Genomic DNA, 14,238 nt, shown 5'->3' on the forward strand with positions numbered 1-14,238 from the left:
TTCCCTGGCCGCACAAAATGATCCGGCGGGCCAGATTTGGCCCCCGGGCCGCCCATTTGACACCTGTACTTTAGGTCGACTGCAATTGGGTTAATAAATATGTGCTGTTAATCAATCCAATTCAATCTTGAGACTTAAAAACATTACTTTAAAAGTATTCAATTATTATTGAATTAGTATTTACTCACAAAATATGTAAAAACTAAACAAGCTCACCTCTGATTGGCTCTTTTTTAAATAGTACATTTGAATGGGTTGAAACTGTGGCTATCTGTGTGTGTGTGTTGTTTACATATACACTTTCCGAGGGGGAGGGGTTGTCCACTCCGAAACGACGTCGCCCGAAAAGAGCGACTGGGCGCCGTGGCGTTAAGGCGTGGGTGCCATTTTGTGCCTTCCATTCCGGCTGGCCGGATGGACGGAGAAGAGCGAAGCGCGCTCTGATTACCGCTGATCCGCGCTGATGACTCTGTTGGCGGATTATCTTCGTCAGTGTCGCTCGGCCATCTGTTACGCTGACCGCGCCTGCGCGCCTCCGCCAGAGAGGGCGCCGAGGCGTTTGAACGGCGAGGGCCAGGCGGGCGCTAGCCAAGTTAGCCCGTGAGATGGCAAGCGGTGGCGAATCTGTCAAAAAGGCGTTGAGATGCGCTTTTTCCAATCTTGCTTGTCCATTATTTTTTATTTTTTAACTAGCTTGTGTTCTTTTAGTTCTCCAAAAATGCCAATTTTGTCTCTTGTTCCCTATTTTATTTCACGTGTTTGTGAGCAAAAATGCAGTATATACTCCAGTGCTAACTTCTTCCTATTTTAGCACATTAGCTTAGTTCCTGTTTCTCTCTTTGCTAGCAAAGTAAACAAGTTTGCTAGCCTGTTTACAAATTTTCACTCTGACCTAAGCTAACTTCTTAACATTTTACCTCATTAGCTTAGCACATATTTCTCTCTTTGCTAGCAGAGTAAGCATTTTTGCTAGCCTTTTTTTACAGTTATCTCTCCAAATCAAAGCTAACATCTTGCCATTTGACCACATTAGCTTAGCTCATTAGCTACTCGCTTGTGCTAGCAGAGCTAGCCTTTTTACAAATGTTAATTCTGACTTAACATAACATCTTAAACATTTTACCACATTAGCTTAGCTCATGTGTTTCTCTCTTTGCTAGCAGAGAAACAGCTTTGCTAGCTTTTTAGTTTTCTCTCCAAATTAAGCTAACTTCTTACCATTTTACCACATTAGCTTAGCTCATGTGTTTCTCTCTTTGCTAGCAGAGTTAACATTTTGGCTAGCCTTTTTTACAGATTTCTCCAAATAATGCTAACATTTTAACACATTAGCTTAGCTCCTGTTTCTCTCTTTGCTATTGCTACCAGAGGAAACGGTTTTCATAGCCTTTTTCCAGTTTTCTCTCCGAACTATGCTCACATTTGCCCATTTTAACACATTAGCTTAGCTCCTGTTCCTCTCTTTGCTAGCAGAAGAAACGTTTTTGCTTGCCTTTTTACAGTTTTCTCTCCAAACTAAGCTAACATTTTACCATTTTACCACATGAGCTTAGCTCTTGAGCTAATCGCTTATGCTAGCAGATAACATATCCAAAGATCCATTTTTAAAACGACTGTTTATTCATGTTAGCATAGCATAGCATAATCGAGAGTGGCCCTATTTCCAATTGTCTCGCACGCATTACTCTACGTCCCCATCACAAAGTGGGCACCATCTGCTGGCCAGAATGCACACTGCGTCTCAATTTCAAGCGCTAATGGCCAAAGTTGTGTACCGCGTGGGCCATCTTGATATAGCGGACGCCATTAGCGTGATGGCTTTGAACGGCGACGAGGAAAAGAGGCGGCTTGCTGCTGCTGTCCCTTTTCTCGCCATCCCCTTTGAGAGATGGCGGCGGGGGAAGGGGGAGGGGTGCCGGAGCGCTTTTACACCTCTGCAAAGCAGGGATGGGCTTCGTTTCTTTTCTTTTTTTCTGCTTGTTTGTTAGGGAGGGGAATCAATTCTCTTCACATCATAGCAAAGAAGCCAGTGAAGATGTTGAGAAAAGACAGCATTGCTTTTCCTCCCTCCATCTTTGGGCATCGGCGCCCCCCGCGAGCCCGTGCGAGCCCTCCCCTCCAAAGGTGGAGAATGATGCGCTTGACTTAGCAGCTGACACCACATAAGCTCAGTCGCGCGTCCTCGGAGACGCAAGCCCTTTGTTTTGCTGTACTTTATGATAATTACGGAGGGCCGCACTTGCTCTTCAGTCCATCTTTGTCACAAATGCACGCAATCATACTTGGTTGTTGTTGTTATATTTGAAAGAATTCCTCACTTTTTCACAATTTATAGGCCGATACGAAACAAATCTTGAGCATGTAACTGCTTTTTTATTTATTTTATTTGTTTATTTGTTTTATTTCATTATTTCCATTTTAGAATTCCCATTTTATTTATTTATTTTGTAATATTTTATTTTTTATTATTTCTATTATAGAATTGCCCTTTTATTGTTTTATTTATTTATTTGTATTATTTTATTATTTCTATTTTGGAATAGCCATTTTATTTATTTTTTTGTATTTTATTTGTACTATTTGCATTTTAGATTTGCCATTTTATGTATTTATTATTATTTATTATTTTACATGTCTACACTATTTTTAAAAATTATATACATTTAACTTAATTAGACAACAACACAATAATAACAGTAATTTTAAATGTATAATTGATTTCTAAAAATAAAAATAATTTATTAATATATTTATATTAATATATTATTATAAAATAATTAATTAATTGAAAATAAATAGTGTTTTAGAGTCATTCCTCTGGAAAAAAGGTCAACATACAGCTATTCTTACCATTTGTAACATCCAATAATAGTGAACAACACACCACTTTGTGACTAAAATCTCAATAAAACAAGTTCCTATTGCCAAAATCTCTTTTTCCAAAACCGTTCGTCACTTTAACAGTTTCCAATAAAGCTTTGTGACACATTTACATTTCCTCCCTCCTTTTGCTCCATTTAGCCCCCCCTCCCCTCCCCTCCAAAAAAGACGTTTTTATTTACCCCGACCTTTGACCTTGGCCCGTGTTTTTTTTTCTTCCTCTCCGCAATGGCCGCTCCGTCGACGTCCGTGTCTCCCAGTCTCCTCCCCCCTCCCCCCCCCCTCCCCTGCGGACTGCAGCAGGTTTCCTTGTCATCTGCTCCTCTTTCTCACCCCCCCTCCCCACCCTTCTTCCCCCCCCCCCCTCTCTCTTGTCAGTGTTGCTCCTGGCGAAAGGCTGATACTTGATATTCAGAGGATAGCAGCTTTTGTCTCAGAGATTTAATCAGTGGCTCTGCAGAAGAGGGGAGGGGGACGAGGGGGGGACGAGGGGGGATATAGGGGGGAAGGCAAAAAAAAAAAAAGATGGAGGAAGCCACTGTTTATGTGTAATGACACAATAACAAAGCCCAGCCTGTAAAACACAATCTGCAAACTGTGCTTTGGAGGGGGATTTCCACCACTGGATTAGTGTCAGCCATTTGCCGTGTGGCAAAAAAAAGAAGAAGATTCCAGTTGACGGGAAAAGAGTGTGGGGAGGTGACTCTTATATACGTGTGTGTGTGTGTGTGTGTGTGTGTGTGTGTGTATGTGTGTGTGTGTATGTGCGGACATATTCTATGTTTGTGAATCTTTGGCGTATGTCGGCGTGGGCGTGTTGTTGTTGTTGTTTCTTATTTCCAAGGGAAAGCAGATTAATGCCAGTTGGCTTTGGTAAATGACAACACTTTTTTGGGGGGGAGAGTTTTGTGATGATGTTATTTTTTTGTGTGTGGGGGGGGCGTCGAGGCCTTGTCGGGGGGTGTCGGGGACGAGGTGGTTTGCTAATGAGGAGGTTTGGAAAGTTAGATTTGTTGGAAGAAATTGAGTTGGATGTGTTAATGGATGTATTTTCGGTGTTTCAATGTTTTATGGGTTGTCAACAGGCGTTTGGAGGGTGGCTCACGAGCCACATGCGGCTCAGGGCTAAAATTAATCTTTGCTTTGTATTATTTTTTGTATCTACTGCAGCTCGTTTCATGTTTCTTTTATTTTTATGCTCTCTTAAAAGACATTTTAATTGATATGTGTCAAAGTGGCGGCCCGGGGGCCAAATGTAGCCAGCCGCATCTCTTTGTGTGGCCTGGGAAAGTGTTGACTTTCTGTTTTAGAATCAAATTCAAATGAAGAGTATTGATGTATATTACATTTCCTGATTTTCCCCCTTTTAAATCAATAATTGTCATTATTAATCCATTTTTTCTGTGTTTTTAGTTCAAAAATCATTTTGTAAAATCTAAAAATATATTTAAAAAAGCTCAAATAAACATTGTTTTAGATCTATAAATAAACTGAATATTCATGGCTTTTAATCCATTTATTAAAAAAAAATCTAAATTTTTGTTTAATTTTCAAAATTTAACATTCAATTTTTTTCTGTTCACCACCCCTGATTTAAACTAACAACTTTCTATTCATTTGCCCCGCCCACTCTAACCTAATTGGCCATCTACTGCCATCCATGGCATCCATAGAGCTCAGTGACTTGTACAAAAATATATATATAGATATATATTTTAAAAATGAAAAGAAAACACAAATCTGTCCACATTTCGTTTAAAAAAGTGCTTCCTTGCCCGCGATTGGTCGCTTGACGTCTCAGCCAATCAATAGAGGAGCCGAGAGGCAACAAGCTTGGCTAAATAGAAATATTGTTCAGGGGAAGTGAGATGTGAAAGGAAAAGTGTCATGGCTGGAAATGTTCTGCAGGTGTGTGTGTGTGTGTGGTTTTTGTTAACAGAGTTTTTTTGTTGTATTGTAACCTCACTGATTGGATTGTGTTTGACAGATATGGAGTCTGGAGAGCGGCTGGCCTCCCCCGCGCCCACCCTGTCCGCCGGGCGCACCTCCTCCTCCCCCGCGGCCTCTTCCTCCTCCTCCTCATCGTCGTCCTCTTCTTCTTCCTCGTCCTCGTCTCCGGCGCCCCATTCCAAGAGCGGCCTGGCCCCCAGCCCCTCGGCTTTGGGTTCCACGCTGAGCAACTCTGGTGAGAAAAAACACTCTGGTGGCCATTTTTTTTGTGTGGGTGGGCGGATATGTTTGTCGTTGACGCCTCCTGGCGCCAAATGCTCTTTTGGGTCAGTCGCCAAACGGGGGGAGTCGGCACCCCCAATAATGTCCGCTTCGCTTGACTGTGAAAAGAAGTACAGGCAAACCTTGAGATAGGAGTTTAATGTGTTTTGGGGTTGAGCTCGTATGTCAAATCATTTTTTTTTTCTTAGAAAATGACTAAATATAAATGAAACGGTTCCCAAAATCTGATAAAAACACCTAGAAGAGGATATTAAAATGGAAAAACATGTTTTTCTAGCCTAATTTTAATGCAAAAAAATATTTTGAGCCAATATGTTAATTCAAGGGTGTCATTTTGATTTCATGTGGGTATTTTAGATATAATATTTAGATTTTTTTTAACAAATGGGTTAAAGATTTTTTTTGCAGTTAGAGAAAATCATTGTTTTTTTATTTAAAAAGGGAGCCAATTTTTATCGTGTTCCATATAAAAGTGGAAAACAAATTATTTTTTATATATTTTGAGATTTTGCAAGATGATTTTTGACCCAAAAACACTGAAAAAATGGATTAAAAATGACAATTATTGATTTAAAAGGGGGAAATCATGAAATATAATATACATCTATATATCTATCATTTTAATTTGATCCTAAAACAGAAAGTTATAATTTAATTTCCCGGTCCACACAAAATGATGCGGCGGGCCACATTTGGCCCCCGGGTCGCCACTTTGACACCTGTGGTGTAAACTAATCACATTTGAAAAATAATTCATGAACCAATTTACAATGATAAAACTACAAAAAAAATGCAATAACAACATTTGGCGCCATCTAGCAATCTGAATGGGTATAATCTTTAGATCCCGAATGTAAGACGAGCCCCACTTTTTCAGTCTAATTTCAATGCAAAAAGAACTTGCTAATTAATACTTGTTCTTGCTCACTTATTGACAACACTGCCATTGACAGGGATGTACGCCCCCTGCTGGCGAAAGTAGTTGAAACGGATTAAAATAGACTAAAAAAACAAGTGTTATTTCCCCGCCTCGTAACGCCGCCGCTTCCGTTTCAAAAGTGCGGCGATTTTTTTCATGTTTGACTGGCGCCGAAGCGGGATTCATTTGTTGTTTGTTGCAGTCAATCAAACTCCACTTAATTGCATCCGTCCCAGAAGGGAGCGCACGCCATCTTTTTTATTTTTTTATTTTTATTCTCCCGGCGATCTGTTTTTTTTGTTGTTGTTGGCGCCGCCTGTCATCATAATACTTTCAATTTGACACTTTTTTTTTTTGACTTGACGGTGTTGGGCCTTTCCGCCAAAATGGCTGCCATCTGGTCAAGTGTGGGTGTGGCTAAAATAAGGGGGAGGGTCTTCATGGAATAGTGTTAACAGGTCACATGTCACTCAAACACATACACACAAATGTGTTTAAAACTGTGTGTTCCTTTTAAACTAAACCAATTTGAATACATTCATTTTGTGAACCGCTTTATCCTCACTAGGGTTGTGGGGGTGTCGGAGCCCCTATCTTAGCTGCCTTTGGGCACAATGTGGGGGCAATTTTTTTTATGAATGGATTAAAAGAAGTGGTTTAAAAGCCTTCAACATTCCGTTTTTTTTTTAATAGATTTAAAACAATGTTTATTTGAGCTTGTTTTAAATATATTTTTAGAATTTACCAAATGATTTTTGAACTAAAAACACAGAAAAAAATGATTAAAAATTACAATCATATTTAGATTTTTTTTCATATAAGTGGATTAAAATCCCTGAATATTCCGTTTTTTATAGATGTAAAACAATGTTTATTTTAGCTTTTTATAAATATATTTTTAGATTTTACAAAATGATTTTTGAACTAAACAACAGAAAAATTGAATACAAATGACAATTATTAATTTAAAAGGGGCAAATCAGGAAATACATCTATATCTATCATTTGAATTTGATCCTAAAACAGAAAGTCGGCACTCATCATTTACTTTCCCGGGCCGCACAAAATGACGCGGCGGGCCAGATTTGGCCCCCGTGCCGCCACTTTGACATCAACCGTCAAATATATACACACACACATACACAGTCTTTTGTTCAGTCATCACTTTTTCCCAGCGTGTGTATTACTTGCTTATGCAGAGGCATCATGCGCTCCCTTCCCTTTCCTTTTTTCATTTTTTTTTGTTCCGTAGCATAAATTGAATTTGCATGAAATATGCCGGGTCCAAATTGCACGCGAGCGGCGAGAAGGTAATACGCGGCAGCCGCCCCGTCGGAAATGATTGCGGCGGGGGAAAACTCGGGGCCGCCCGTCATGTTGATCAAGTATTCTTCCGCGGACCAATTGAACGCCTCAAAGATGGCAAATGCTTAGACGCACGCCTTTTTTTCCCCTTTTTTTCTTTACGATCGGCGTATGCTGACATTCGGGAAGCCGCTTTTCATAGACACGTTTCAACCTGTGAGATTACAGATTACTTTCACAGTGAAATACATTTTTTTCATCGTCAGGTGGACAACAAGTATTGCTGACATATTTAAAATGAAGGGATTGGATGTCTATTTTTGTCAATAACAGCCAAAGTGAGGTCATAAATGATGATAAAATACTTATTTTAAGTTTAGTACAGTGGTACCTCTACTTACGAAACTAATTGGGCTTTTGTAATTTGGAAATTTTGTAAGTAGAGGTGTACTTTATATGTAAATTCTCATTGGTTCCATGGTCTTTGCACAACTATCAACTAAACCCTTTAAAATTGTCCATTTTTGTAACTTTATTTCAAATTTCTTAAGTAGAGGTGTACTTTATGTAAATCCTCTAATTCACAGGTGTCAAAGTGGCGGCCCGGGGGCCAAATCTGGTCCACTACATCATTTTGTGTGGCCTGAGAAAGTAAATGATGAGTGCCGACTTTCTCTTTTAGGATCAAATTAAAATTAAGAAAATATATGGATATAAACATTTTTGATTTCCCCCTTTTAAATCAATAATTGTCATTTTTAAATCCATTTTTTCAGTTTTTAGTTCAAAAATCATTTTGTAAAATCAAAAAAATATATATAAAAAAGCTTAAATATACATTGTTATAGATCTATCAAAAAACTGAATATTCAGGGCTTATATAAAAAAATATATAAAAAAATCTAAATATTATATCTAAAATGGTCCAAAATAGAGATATGACTGTATTTCCCTTATATTATCACCAAGATGGCCAAATTCCAAAACCTGAATCCCAAATCCAGTACAGATTAATGTCAAAATATTAGGGGTCAATTTTTTTTGTCCACAAATTATTGTCATTTCTCAATTTCTGTTGTTGTTGTTATTGTTGTTATTTCAGGCCGTCTTTTGGGTGCGGGTGGAGAACAGCAGCCGTTCATGGGCTCCGCCTTGTCAAGTGCCTTCCCTCTGGTCAACCACCCGGCCCTGGGGGCCCTCTACGGCAGGCCCGACTTTGGCGGCCTGGGTTCCCTGGGGGTGTCGGCCGCCCTGGCCGCCCACCCTCAGCTGGGAGCCCTCTCTGGTAAGAAGACCTTGCCCCGCCCCCACCTTACCTCGCCCGACTTTGAGCCAATGGCAATTTTGGGGGTCTCGGCAGAGTGGTGGCGAGCCGCCGAAGCCCACGGACGAGGGGCCACCGCCGCCGCTGCGGCCGCCGCCGCCTTCCTCCCGTCTTTCATGGGCTTCCCGCCGTTCTTCGCCCCCCACCTCCAGCCCAATCACGGACCGGTTCACCTACGAATGCCAGGGAAGAGTATCCAAGACCCGCCCAAAGGTAGGCCTCCTCGACCAATCACGAGCGGGGGATTTAGACTTTTGGAAAGGATTTAAAGTGACGGCGCCATTTTTTGTGTCAAGGGGTCAACGGGGCGGTGAATGGCAGTGCGGCGTGCCCGCCTCCGACCCCGACTCAACCGGCAAGCTTTTCGGCCAATCTGAGTAAAAAATCGGAGACCGCCGCCGGGAGTCCCTGTCCAAACAGCCCGGCCAAGATGGCCGACAAAGCTGCTCCTAAAATAAAAGAGAGGGTAAGTCATTGATATTGTTTAATCTATAAATTATAATCTATGTCATTGTTATTGTTTTTTTTCCTGTGTTTCCTATAAAATTCCCATCATGGAGACTTTTATTTGAAAATTACAAATATGTCATGGCCAAAACATTGTTATTGTTTAAATTTATTTATTTATTAATTTTAGTCCAATTTCCATGATTTACAAATCCAATTTATTTGGAATGAGATGGTCGAATTAGCCGTATTTTTTTGTAAATTATAATTGTCAACTTTAAAATTCAGGTTTAAATTCAAAATGAACTTAAAATTCATCTCTCTTGCCTTTTTTAAACAAAATAAAATGGGCTTAATTAAGTTAAAATAAATGAAAAATAAACAATTCCTGTTCTTTGAAACATATAGGTATTTTTCAAACTTTTTTTACTCCTGATTGGAAGTTAAAACAATTTTATTTTGAAAGTATCATTAAATAGATGGTAATAAAAAATGAGGTCACATTAAAACAGCAACAACTAAACTATGTTTGATTGATTGTTTTTCCTTTTTTATTAAAACACACAAACTAAAGGAATAACATTTCATATTTAGCCCCCCTGTTTTCATAAAAAAATGTGAAATCAGACTAGGACAATCATTTTTATTTCATTTTTCTTCCCCAACACAGAGACAACGCAAAAAGGTGGCGGATCCCTCCGGGGCCAGCAACAGCGAAACGGGCACCTCCTCGGACAGCTCCAGCGACGGTTCCCTCAGCAGCGACCTGGAGGACGACGAAGAGGACGAGGACGAAGACGAAGACGAGGAGGAAGACAAACGCGCTGCCTCGTCCGACTCCGACAAGCAACAGAAGAAGAAAAACAAGGTAAAAAAAAAAACAAAAAAAAAAAAAAAGTGGGCGGCGCCACTCCCTCACTGGGCGTGGCTATAACTCCGTCCCTCTCGGTCGGCCAGGTTCCAGCGATAGACTCAGAAGCCCGGGATGACCGTCGCGGCGTCCAGTCGCTCCCGGGCTTCGTCCCCATCCCCGCGGCCCTCTCGACGTCGCCCCCGCCGTCTCGGTCCCGAAGTTCGGCGTTGTCGACGCGTCCCTCGCGACCGGAGCAGCACTTGAGCGTGATCCAGTCCACCGGGCTGGCGGCCAACTCCAAGCCTCCGGCGCCCCCGGGCCAACCCTACCAGGAGCCTTCGCCGTCTTCCTCCCCGGCCGCCCGGGGCCGCTCCCCGAACTCGCCGCTGGCGTCCCCCAAGCGAGCCAGAGCGCCGGCGTCGCCGCCACAGCGCCTTCCCTTGTCGCTGTCGTCGTCCCCGAAACCCCTCTCGGTGCCGTCGCCGCCGCGGCCGGCCTTCCCGGCGTCGACGTCTCCTCAAGATTTCACCTCGACGACTCCTCGCAAACTGGCGGCGAGAGCGTCCCCGTACCCCGCGGCCAGCGGCGCTAAAGCTAACAATAGGAGGAAACTACTGGAGGACTCGCTGGCGCAGATCAACGAGTTCCGACTGAAACAGGTGAGCGCCAATCGGTTACCCTGTAAACATGTATTAAGACCCAGCTTGGTTAGCTAGTCGTAGCGCTAGCATAGCGTTTTTGACAAAGCAAACTGCATATCCTAACAGTGTTTGTTTACAATTTGACTTTTCTTGTGTTATTAACGGCGTCTTCTTCATCACAAGTTAGCAAATAGCTAAATAACAAAGCTAGCTCCATGTTTGTGTACAATTGGATTTGCGGCGTATTCTTCATGGAAAATTAGCAAATAGCTAAATAACAAAGCTAGCAGTGAATTGTTGGATAAACATTAGTGCTCTGAATGCACCCAATGTAGCTTCGTTGGCTAGTTGTAGCACTAGCATAGCGTTTTGACAGCAAACTACATATCCTAAGTGTTTGTTTACAATTTTACTTTTCTTGTGGCATTATTGTCTTCTTCATGACAAGTTAGCAAATAGCTAAATAACAAAGCTAGCTCTGTGTTGCTGGATGCGTGTTTAACATTTGACTTTTCTAGTGGCATTAATGGTGTCTTCAAATAGCTAAGCAACAAAGCTAGCTTGTGTTGTTGTATATCTGTCTAAAATTGGACTTTTCTTGTGGCTTTAATGGTGTCTTCAAGACAAGTTAGCAAATAGCTAAATAACAAAGCTAGCTGTGTGTTGTTGGATAAACAGTAGTGCTATGAACGCACCCAAATTGGTTAAACAATCGCGCTCTGACTGGTTAGCCTATAAAAATGTATGACTACACAGCTTGTTAGCTAGTCGTAGCGTGCAAAGTTGGCGGTTGGGCAAAATACTGCTTAAAGGATTTGTCTTTGTACCTTTCCTGACTCCATTTGAAAGACGGCGTGGCAATCAATGGGCCAATGGGATTATGTCAATTGTGTGGAAATCACTTCTCCTTTCAGACTTTTCCCAGCACGGGAGGGAACTGCTTCCTCCCGCGGCCAAAATTGCCCCTGCGGTTTCCACACTTTTCCCGCATGACATTGATTTTTCACTTAGTTGAAAGCGCCATGCTAAAAGCTAGCCTTTTTTCCCCTTCCAGGCGTTAAGCGTAGCATTGTCGTTAGCGGGCCGCTACAACCACCGATGCTAATGCAAAGTGACAGCTATTTTGACCTTTGACCTTTCCCTGCACTCCATTTCGACGAATCATGACGCATTTTAAAGTGCATTTAAAATGTATCCGAAGCATTCAAGAATGTGTTTTAACCATGTTTTGGGTATAAAGTGACACTTATCTTGCTAGCCCTTTCTAAACCGTGGGTGATGGATTTAAGCATGCAATTCTCAACCAATCAGGAGCCGGGAAGCCGATTGGGTGCTAATCCGAAGAAGAGGTGGAAACAACGTGCTTAAAGTGGCAAGATAAACAAACTAACAAACGTGGATGCGCATAATATTGATTTATTATGTGTTTTGCTACTCCTCATTTGGTTTGCGGGGGTCCTGGAGCCTTTCCCTGCGCCAATCTAGGGACAATTTAGCGTATAATTAGCCTAGCATGCGCGTTTATGGGTTGTGGGAAGTAACCAGGATACCCAAAGAAAACCCACGCATCAACCTACTGGGAATTGAACCCTTGAAGTGTACCGTATTTTCCGGACTATAAGTCGCTCCACTGGAGTGGCAGCTTTGTTCTATTTTTTACCATTTTTGACTCTTCGCTGTGCCCCTCCTTTTTTCCCTTGCCCCTCCCCCTTTCCGCTATTCTCCTCCCCTTTTCATAGAGTCTCCTATCCCAGGGGCAGACGTTCCCGGCCGAACCGAGGAAGCCGGGACCCGACAAGAAGTCGGCGTCTTCCTCGCCGCTGCCGCCGGCGCCGCCTCCCGTGGCTCCACCTCTGGCTCCGCCCACTCTGGCCGTCCCGGCCCTCCCGGCCCTCCCCCCCCAGAACAATCACTCCAACCTCTTCCTGTCGAGCGCCCTGCTGGGTCTCCCCGAACCCAAGCGCCCCAACGGAGTCATCCAAAGCACCACCGCTCAGGACGCGCCTCTGGCCCTCATCGCCAAACCTCGCAAAAACTCCGCCTCCTCCCGGCGCGACTCCGACGGCTCGCTGCCCGTCAACCTCAGCACGGGGGCGGGGCGTAGCCAGGGCGCCGCCCCGCCGGCCGAGCTCCCCTCGCCTCCTCGGCCGCCGCTTCCGCCTCAGCCTACTACCTCACCCCACGCCGCCGGCTTGGGGTCCAGAAAGAGCAAGACCCCCAAGGCCAAGGCGCAGACGGCGCCGCCGCCCCCGGCGCCCCTGGCGGGCTGGAAAGGTTTCTCGCAGAACCACTTGGTGCAGTCTTTAGTGGATTTGTTCCGCGGGGGAGAAACCGGGATGGGTATACCCGGTGTGGGTATCCCCGGCGTGGGCATCCCGGGGGTGGGGATCCCGGGCGTGGGGATCCCCGGAAACTGCAACCCCGCCGCCGGGCTCCCCGCCAACAAGGAATCGGACGACTCGGGCGACGAAGACGAGGATGAAGACGACGACCTGGAAGAGGAGGAGGAAGAGGACGACGACTCGGACGACAGCTTGTCAGGTGAGTGCCACAATATAATAATAATAAATGTATATAGGCTTTGTCATCATACCTAGAAACTGCGTATGACGAAATTATACATACATATATATAAAATATAATAATAATAATTTTGAGTGCTGGTTTCAACATTAAACTCTGTCATGTTGTCAAATGTCTGGCGACCAAACGTCCGGACGACCAAACGTCCGGACGACCTAACGTCCGGACGACCAAACGTCCGGGCCCCAAATGTCTGGGCGACCAAATGTCTGGGCGATCAAACGTCTGGGCGACCAAACGTCCGGGCGACCAAACGTCCGGGCTCACCCTGAAGTTATTACGCAGAATGTTTTTGTGTGCCGTGCTACCGCAAGATTAGAGTCTTGATGGATGTGGGAGGAAAAAAAACTGTCCTTAAGCCTATTTGTTTTCCAAAAGTGGTTTGGTTTTAGTGTTTTTGGAGCTTGTTTGGCGGCTATTTTGTGGTTTTGTATTTAATCGCTGTGGTTTTATCCAGTTTTTGATGGGTTTTTTATTAGTATTTTTGTGGTTTTTCGGAAGTTGTGCAGATTTAAAAGACTTTTTTTGACTGGAAGGGGAATGATACCAAGTTAAAACTGTTATTATGGGCCTTAACCATATTTCATGGGCGGTTCGGTGAAATAGTGGTTAGCAGGTTGGGCTCGCAGTTGGGGGTGCTGGGTTCAAATCCAGGTTGATCTCCCTGGACATGTGTGAGTTTTCTCTGGGTGTAAGTGTGAATGATAGTTGTTAGTCTCCTTGTGCCCTGCTGGGATAGACTCCGGCACCCCCCCTGCAACCCTAGTAAGGATAAAGCGGTTCTGAAAATGAAAAAAAAGAAATAATCCTATTTCAAGTCATGACCTACACCAGCTAGCAGAGGAAACCTGCCCAAGGTGGAACTTATTATCTCTCTCCACTTGGATGTTCATATTCCCGATTAAGAAAAATATATATTTTAAAAAATGAGGATGATCAAAGTTATCGGATCAAACAGAAGAGCTCATTACATTTTGGGCCAATCAGGTCAGACGTTGAGAAAATGTCATTTGGGTGATAACTTGCTCAAAGATTAGCATACTTAGCTCCAATG

At 43.2% G+C, this 14,238-nt stretch overlaps 1 protein-coding gene across 1 annotated transcript in view; it reads left to right on the top strand.

Moving 5' to 3' along the window:
• baz2ba (bromodomain adjacent to zinc finger domain, 2Ba) overlaps positions 1 to 14,238 on the top strand; it is a 74,868-nt gene that overhangs the window by 38,309 nt on the left and 22,321 nt on the right. Inside the window, exons 3-9 of the mRNA XM_077712409.1 lie at positions 4,868 to 5,065; positions 8,439 to 8,621; positions 8,697 to 8,873; positions 8,957 to 9,126; positions 9,778 to 9,975; positions 10,065 to 10,619; positions 12,341 to 13,142. Coding sequence (XP_077568535.1) covers positions 4,870 to 5,065; positions 8,439 to 8,621; positions 8,697 to 8,873; positions 8,957 to 9,126; positions 9,778 to 9,975; positions 10,065 to 10,619; positions 12,341 to 13,142 — 2,281 coding nt within the window. The 5' untranslated portion in view covers positions 4,868 to 4,869. The remainder of the gene's footprint in view (positions 1 to 4,867; positions 5,066 to 8,438; positions 8,622 to 8,696; positions 8,874 to 8,956; positions 9,127 to 9,777; positions 9,976 to 10,064; positions 10,620 to 12,340; positions 13,143 to 14,238) is intronic.

Source organism: Stigmatopora nigra, chromosome 3 (genome assembly GCF_051989575.1).
Source record: "Stigmatopora nigra isolate UIUO_SnigA chromosome 3, RoL_Snig_1.1, whole genome shotgun sequence".
NCBI lineage: Eukaryota > Metazoa > Chordata > Actinopteri > Syngnathiformes > Syngnathidae > Stigmatopora > Stigmatopora nigra.